Source organism: Monodon monoceros, unplaced genomic scaffold (genome assembly GCF_005190385.1).
Source record: "Monodon monoceros isolate NGI ecotype Baffin Bay Population unplaced genomic scaffold, NGI_Narwhal_1 Super_Scaffold_13, whole genome shotgun sequence".
Lineage (NCBI taxonomy): Eukaryota > Metazoa > Chordata > Mammalia > Artiodactyla > Monodontidae > Monodon > Monodon monoceros.
This window is the reverse complement of record NW_021703769.1, coordinates 78,742,192-78,750,637: the sequence shown is the minus strand read 5'-3', so window position 1 is coordinate 78,750,637 and position 8,446 is coordinate 78,742,192. Positions and strand designations below refer to the sequence as shown.

General features: G+C 52.7%; 1 protein-coding gene across 6 annotated transcripts in view; it reads left to right on the top strand.

The window, feature by feature from the left end:
* The window catches only part of CUX1 (cut like homeobox 1), a 372,981-nt gene that overhangs the window by 74,803 nt on the left and 289,732 nt on the right, over positions 1-8,446 (top strand). For all 6 annotated transcript variants that reach the window (XM_029219959.1, XM_029219960.1, XM_029219958.1 and 3 more), the window contains exon 2: positions 4,311-4,421. In XM_029219959.1, coding sequence (XP_029075792.1) covers positions 4,311-4,421 — 111 coding nt within the window. The remainder of the gene's footprint in view (positions 1-4,310; positions 4,422-8,446) is intronic.

The window sequence follows — 8,446 nt, the reverse complement described above, 5'->3', positions numbered from 1 at the left end:
CACACACACACACACACACACACACACACCCGTTTAAAACCACACACACACACACACACACACACACACCCGTTTAAAACCAACAGCTAACCATTCACTTTAAAGGCGAGACATTTCCCCCAAAGTTTCTTTTAAATAGGCAGCTACATGGTCGCTTTTTATTTGTGTGTGTGTGTTTAGTAAGCCTTTAATACTTGGCTGAGAGGCTGGAGTTCAGGCAGAGAGAAACTTCCAGTGTTGGGAGCTCTGCCCTTTGAGGATCTGTCAGAAATGGAGAAAAAGCATCGCAGAAATCAAAGCCAGTGAGGAAAACAGGATTGCAGCGTCCACAGCTCTTGGGGGCAGCTCCCCAGTTTCATGGGGTGAGGTGTCCAAAGCCAGAGGTCTTTCCCTGGACCTTGTCACCCCCTGACTGACATCAGTCATCCCATGACGACTTTGAAAGAAAACCCCAGAGTTTCTGCAGCTAGGTGCCGTCCTTGCAAGATGCTTTGTCGTTACCATTTCTAGCTCTTTTGGCCTAGTTGGAAATGCCCCCTGTTCAGAGCCCATGGGTTTGCTACCAGCGTCCATCACCTGGGACCTGGTCGCCAGGTGTTTCCGGCAGGAGGACAGTTGTGAACAGTTCAGAGACGACGCCCTCCTCTGCCCTTCCCTGGGAAGGTTGGGGCTTGACTTGAGTGGTGTTTTCGGGGACCGGCCACCTCCTACTCGTCTGTAAGCCCTGAGACTGGCCAGCGTGCAGGACGTTGTGCAAGAAACAGCTGTTGTTTTGACAAAGGACGCACTTGCCTCACTTTTTGAATCACCAGAGTGAGTCAGGGGTCATCTATCCCAGGCCTCTGTCCCTGGGCAGGTGGACACGGAGACCACGCACACGCGTATATGGGGACGCAGCATGTAAAATATGCTTGTGTAACTATACGTGTGTGCGTTTTGTTCACATTAGCAGTTTTTAAATATGTATAAAATTAATATATATTGCGACTTTTCCAATCAGGTAATTCATATACGTAGCAGAATAGCCAAAAGATACATGGAGAGCAAGTCCCCTCCTCCCCTGGGCCTCCTCAGAGCCAAGCACAGTTTCAAGTTTCTCCGTCTTTCTAGAGACAAGCAAAGCATATGCGAACATGTGTATAGATACTCTTTTAAACAATGTAGCATTGTTTTGCACTTGGCTTTTTTTTTTTTGCTTAAATATATCTTGAATATCATTCCATCTCATATTGTGTGTATGTAGGATTGAATTTTTGCAAAATGATTCTTGAGTGGATATGCCGATACACTATGTGCTATTGCTGGACATTGAGGTTGGTTCTACGCTTTTTTTTGTTTGTTTGGTTTTTTTTTGTTCTTTGTTTTTAAATACATTTCATTTATTTATTTGTTTATTTAGGCTGCGTTGGGTCTTCGTTGCTGCAAGCGGGCTTTCTCTAGTTGTGGTGAGCGGGGGCTACTCTTCGTTGCGGTGCGGTGGCTTCTCTTGTTGCAGAGCACGGGCTCCAGGTGCGTGGGCTCAGTAGTTGTGGCACGTGGGCTCTAGAGCGCAGGCTCAGTAGTTGTGGCGCACGGGCTTAGTTGCTCCGCGGCATGTGGGATCTTCCCGGACCAGGGCTCGAACCCGTGGCAGGCGGATTCTTAACCACTGCACTACCAGAGACATCCCCTTTGTGAATTTTTAATGCCTTTCGGATGTGGGGCCTCTCTGTGCTCCTTGTTACCTGTGACCAGTGACTCAGGGGCTGAGGGTTCTGTATTTTAGACCCCCACTGCCACTCCCCTGAAACATTCAATTCCCTTGTTAATGGATCATTATATGTGACATTTGGAGGATAGACTGGCTGGGTAGATAATAAAACAGTATTTGGCTATGTTTAATAGCCATCTCCTGCCTTTGTGTTGTCCCCAGAGCCTTAGAAAGCCTTGATGTCCTCCAGGACTGAGACTGTGAGCCTTGAACCTGAGCAGCCGGACCCAGCGTGGCAGAGGCTCATGCTCGGTGGGTGGCGGCACCCGGTGCACTTCGGAGAGCCCTGTTGGTTTCTCACTCGGGCCTGCGTATGTCTGCACACATGGAGAAGGGGGTGTGGCATGCCCCCCGCGGCCCTCCGCCACCTGGGTCCCTGCCTGCCAGTAGCAGGTCACCTCGGGCGCCCTGGCCCTACTACCCCGCGATAGGGGTGGGTCAGTTTCTCTTCCATCAAGCGACCTGTGCCAGGTTCAGCCCTCCGCAGTCAGGCTTTCTGATGGATCTGCCCACGGAGCCCCTTGATGCCGGGCTGGGACAGACCTCAGAGTGAGAGGTGGGGGGACCGAGGGGCCCAGGGAGGCCCACAGACCGTGTGCTCTTCGACATCTCCTGCAGTGCTGCCCCCATGGTCCCCGAGTTCTTCCCACTAGGTCTGGGACCCCGCAGTCAGCCGTGTGCCTCCAGCATCCAGCAGCTGTCGGCAGAAGTCACCAGACGCCCTCTGATTAAGTGACCCCCCCGCCCCAGGAAGTGGGGTCTTCACTGAAAGCTCTTTGTTTTTCTCTAAGTCTTCTGCATCTGTGTGTGATCAGAACCAAACATCAACTTTACTTTTTTTGTCGTATTTCAATATTGGCTTTTTACCCCCTTCCTTGAAATCTCCTTTTATAACTTCTGCTGCTGCTGCTTAAATATAGATGTCTAAGTCCTCCTCCTTACCAGATTGTTTATATTTTTGAGAAGCCTTCTGCTTATCTGCGATTGCTCTCTCCTCTGTCTCCATCCCCACGCTGCCACATTGGTTTCAGTTGCTCTTTTTTTCCCCCCCTGCCTTCACTTGACTGGGATGTGTTTCAAATGTGGTCTATCAAAATGTGCAGTGTTTCCCTCTTTTCTGCAGTAGCTTTGACATCTGTTCTTGAATCCGAGCCCACGTTATTCTTTTGGACTTGCTTGCCCAAGAATTGCCGCAATGCCAGAAGCGCGGAAGGAGGGAGAGAGTGCGGTGTGGTGGCATCTCCCCCACCCCCTTGTTCCTCCCCCCAACCCCCCACCCCTTTAAAAACTCTCTGCCATTTCCAAGTTGACAGCACCCTAGATGTTTGTTCCAGCACTCCGCCGCCCCGTCTGGCAGCGGCCCACCCTGGAGCGGAACGAACGAAGTGCTCAGCAGCAGGGTTCGCAGACGCCTTTGGTTACTTCCGCCAAAAAGGAAGCAGGGTGGGCGGAGGGTGGGCGTAGAAGGCCTCTTAGCTTCCTGGATGTCTGTGCATGGATCTTCAGCTTGGAGTTTCCTCGCCTCCCTTAGCTCTGCTGGGCCTCGGGGCGACGGGCTGTACCACTGAGAAGCCACTTGGAGCCGCCGCTCGCATCCTAGCAGAATGTGCCCGTGTGTGTCTTCAGTAGCCAAAGCCACCCAGCACGAAAATGCGACTCTCGGTGGCTTCGGGAATGTGTCCTTGCACTCCTGCTGTCCGCCCAGGACACCACCCTCCTGGGCCCATCTGCCGCAGGCTTGTTTCAAACGGAGCCTCGTGGCTTCTCCTCCCAGAGCTTCCAACGCTAGGACCCAGGTTCTCTGACACTCTGCGTGCCGGTTTGTTGTGTGCGACAGGGGCCCACCCACTCCTGTTGGTTCTCAGAGGCTCAGGGGCAAGTCTAAGGGTTGGGGGATAACACTGTTTCCAGGTGCCTCGCTTCCCAAGTTGACACGGCGCTGGAGATCCTTATTCTTGGGACTTGCCTCTTAAGGTCCCTTTTGAAAACAACTAACAGGTCCTGAACATGATGTCTGGCCTCTAGTAAGCCCACAATAAGTATCTGTTGAACAAAAGCAAATCAAATGTGACTACAGAAGATGCCAGGCCCAGAGAGTCAGACAGGATGCCCCGGGGAGCAGCCTGGAGTCAAGCAGCAGGACTGGGGCCCAGAGACGTGGCAGGAAAGACGCTCGTGAAGAGCAGAAGCGAGTGACTCCGGGGAGGGGTGGTGTTTGGGCACTGGCCTGACTCTGGTTTTAGCCAAGAAAAATGCATCTGCGTGTCCTGTCATAGGAGCAGTCACTTGTGATGTGCCTGTCGATACACAGCATGTCAAGCCGAGTGGGTTTGGTTTTTTCAAGCCAGTCAGTGCACGGGGGCGGATGGGGGCCTCCTGGTGGTGCCCCGGTCCCTTTCCGCTGGCCCCCAGCCCCTCCTGGGCCACGAGGTGGTGATCCCTGGAGCCACGGGCTCCCCCACCGCCCCGCCACCCGGTGCCCTGGTCAGGTGCAAATGTGCTCTCCTCCCGTACAAAGTGCAATTACAATCTCGCCTTCCCTTCTTGTTTCTCTCCGCAGAGGGAACTCGATGCCACCGCAACAGTATTGGCGAACCGGCAGGATGAAAGCGAGCAGTCGAGAAAGCGGCTCATCGAGCAGAGCCGAGAGTTCAAGAAGAACACCCCAGAGGTGAGCGGCGGCGTCTCCCTCCCCGGCTCTCAGGAGAGGGGGCGTCTTACCGTCCCAGCGCTCTTTCGCGTTCGGAGGCTGTGTCGTGAGCACTTCATTCCTAGCAGACGGGCCGTCTGCTCCTTCCTTTCGGCTGCCCTTGGCCCCAACAGCGAGCCCCTGTGCGGTCTGGGGACCAGATGAAAGCCCGGATGAATTCTAGATACAGATGCTGAGCCAGCTGGGGAGCCAGGGGCGGGACCCCAGCCCCTCGGTGCCCGTGTGCTCATGTCTGTAGGCAGGACCTCACCCCGGGTCCTTAGGGAGCGTGAGTACAGGGACAGAGCCGGGTGGCAGGGCCTCAGAGGGGCACCTGCAGGCTGCACGCATCCAAGGATGCAGTATGCCGACGCTTCTTGCGAAATAGACATTTAGTCTGGTCTGGCCTTTTACTTGCCTCTGTGTTTCCTGAAATATGCTTTAAAGGGCACTGGAAATGTGCACTTCGTGAGCTCCTAATTTTTCTTTTTTGGAAGTGTGTGTTCAGAGGACAGTGTTTAGAGTGGCTGGGGCAGCCTTTTCCTGCCCTATTTTCTTGGTCCCTTGTTCCCTGAGTCCTTATCAAAGGCTTCAGAAGAAATAAAAAGACAGGAGAGTTTTACAGACAGTTGAGCAGACGTGAGGATTGCTTTCTGTGAGCTTCTGCCAGTTGGACCCACAGTGGTGCTCGTGCCAAGGGCTCGTACCCAGCCTCCTGCACCCTCCACTCAGGTGTGAGTGCGTGGCGGGTGTTCAGAGCTTCAGCCCTGGCTGCCAGGCCTCCAGATTCTTCCATGGAGAACAAAGGAACAGGCCTGGAAGAAAAGCTGCTTTCTGGGAGGGATGCTTCTAACTTTTATAATAGTCCTGGAAAATGATGTGTGAATTGAATTTGCTTAAAAGTGGACCCATTTTAAGTGCTCCAAAGGAGCTTGCTGTTTAAGGGAGTGTTATTGTGAATCATTTGGGGAAACAAGTAATTAACCCTCTATTTTCAGAATAAGTATTTTAGGAGAAAAATTCGTGGTAGTCCAGTGGAAAGAAATAAGGCTCTAGGGGCAGACCCACCTGAGTTTTAAATTTTAGATTCATTGCTTACCCTCTCCACCCCACCCTGCCCTGAAACGTGGATCTTCCTTGTTGTATCAGGACCAGACACGCAGGTCAGAGTGATTCAGGCTTGGGGGTTGCTGTCCTCCATGCCGCTGGGGGTTGGGGGTGGACTGCTGGTCTCCACGTTCCACCTCGTCATGTCATGAGCAAAGGCAGGATCAGAGAAGGCAGTCAAGCGACAGGCCACCTTCCTCCTCTTGGGCTGCTCAGAGCAGACCTTCCCAGAGGGTCTCGCTGCAGGGTTTCTTGCACTCTTGTCTTTGACTTTGTTTCACTAGACCAGCCCGGGTCAGGTGTGTCTCTCGGGCCACCTTCAGCACTGATCCAGCAGCTAGCTGTCACCGCTGTCCTGTGTTGTCACTGTCCTTCCCTTGGTGACCATATGTCCAGGGGTGGCCGTAGAAAAATCTAAAAAAGAAGGGCAAGGCCATGCTTCTGAGACGTCAGACACAGCAGGTAAACATAATTCGTCCTGTGAGGAAGTGCCGTGAAGAGAACTGGATTCCTGGGTGTTCCTCTTGGGTCCCAAGGTCCTGTCAGCTAAAGGTGGTGCCGAGGAAGGGCGTGTCCCCTCCAGCCCCCTCGGGCTCAGCGACCGGGCCCCGTCCCTCCACTGACATCTAAACGGGGCTCGTCGGGCAGGAACTGGCCGCCGGCCCCCATCCATGGCCTGTGTTGAATCCCAAGCCAGTTACTTGATGAAACCTAGCCTCAAACTTTGCATTTTATCTCCTAATCCCAGTAAGTGGAAGAGGCTTGGGGAGGAGCAGCCTGGTGAGGAAGAGCCATTTGGGGCGTTGCTTTCCGGGGCGCGTTTTGTTTGTTTGTTTGTTCTTGATTTTTTTTTGGGGGGGGGGGGGGGTGGGATGTGGTGTTTTTGTTTTTTTTTGGGGGGGGGGGGGGGCTATAGGATGTGGGTTGGGAAATATCTCTGCAGGTTTTGCCAGAGCACGTTTTTAGACACCGTCTTCCACAGAGAAGGGGACGCAGAACCCCGCCTGGAAGGGATGGACGTTGCCATCCTGTTTGTCCCTGGCTCTGCCAGCTGGTCGGGGCTGGTGCCCTCTCGGGCTCCTCCTGTCACAGTCAGGAGGCCTCGCTGCGGCACACATTTCCAAGACGCGTGGAAGGGGGAAGCCGCTCACTGGCTGTTGCCCTGATGGCTCCCCTGCGTTTCCCAGTCCCGGACCCATCCTTGAATTTGGTGTGGGGTTCCCATGGGAACTTGAGGCAAGACCCTGTAGAGAAGACAGTTTCACCTATGCTGCCAGCCATCCAGAGTCTTCTGTAGATTTGGAAACCTCTTAAGGCTGCAGTGGAGGTGGGGGTGGGTAGCTTCAGCGAGGTCCTCCGGGGTGCATGATGGCGGTACTTAGGGGTCCTATGGTATGGGGGTGTCTGGGGGGCTCTGACGAGTGTGGGGCCTGGGACCCAGGTCAGGTATCGGGTCATCACCTTGTTTGGAGCTTCAATCCAGAGGAGCCTGACCCGTCTGTGACGTCAGTCACTTCTTCTGATTATTAAACAACTGAGGACAGATTAACACTTACTGTCGAGGGAACACTTCTGGAAATTGGACGTGTGAAGATGAAGGTTGCTTAGAACTTTGTTCTCAGGGGTAAAAAAAAAAAAGTTGGCTTGTTGACGGGGGTGCATCTCTGGGTGTGGACACAGACCAGCATCCTCACGCCTCACACAGTCAACCGAGTGAGGACCGGGCTGGCAGGGCAGAGCCAGTGCCATTGGTCTTGCTGGCGTCACACCAAGTGCGTTGATTCTGGATGAAAACCCTGATGTCCCTCTTTGTTCTGGGAAAGGAGTCTGTTGAGTGTCTAGTAAGTCTGTTAGGCAGGTTCAGGCTTCAGGGGGCAGTCAGAGGTGAGTGAAGCCGTCTACCGACAGGGAGTTTGTGTTTTCCTGGACTGGTGCTGCCCAAGGGCAGCTGGGAAAGCCCGGGTCCAGGGGTGGGAGTGTGTGTGTGTGGACATGGGCGGGTCAGTGCCCACCCCACCAGCCAGGAGCACAAGAGGCACCGCGGAGGCCGGAGCCTTGAAGACTTTTTGTTTAGAATGCAGTTCTTTCAGTTTCAGTTTTGTGTCATTAATGAATACGTTCCTAGTCAATTGATAGTCTTGCTTCTGTCCTTTTCAACTCAAAATTGTAGTTAATCTGAAGGAGATGCAGTTACTCCGCATACGAAGTTTCATGCCTTTCTTTGACTCAGAAAAGAGTCCCTTTCGAAGGAAAACGTTTTAAATTTGAATTTTGTGACGAAACATCCATTCCCTATTGAGTTTATGATTGATAATTGAACGTAAAAGACTGGGGGGCGTATTTCTAGGTTGTTTCACTTTTTGTATTTATTGCTGCAGGTGACTTGCTGGCTGGTGTCATTGGGCAAATGACTGAACCTCCCAAAGTCTCAGTTTCATCATCTGTGAAAAGTGTGTGTGTGTGTGTGTGTGTAATCGGCAGGGCCCGGCTCACCGGGTTGCCGTGTGTGTGTGTGTGTGTGTGTGTGTGTGTGTAATCGGCAGGGCCCGGCTCACAGGGTTGCCGTGTATGTGTGTGTGTGTGTGTGGTATGTAGTGTGTGTAGTATGTAATGTGTGTGTAGTAAGTAGTGTGGGGGGGGTGGGGGGAGAGCTCCACACAGGCCCAGCACTGAGAGTCTAGTACGTGTTTGTTAACGAGCATTAACTTGGAAAACATACTACAAAACACATGAGATACAGTTGTCTTCTGCTCCTCAAAGCCAGTTCAAGGAACTTAAAAAAAAAAAACAACCCACAACAAATATAGGTTGTTTTCACCCAAAGTGTTCCAAAAGTTGGTGTGTAATAACAGTTAATCATTTTACAAGTATTTTTGAGCACCTTCCACATGCCAGATGGT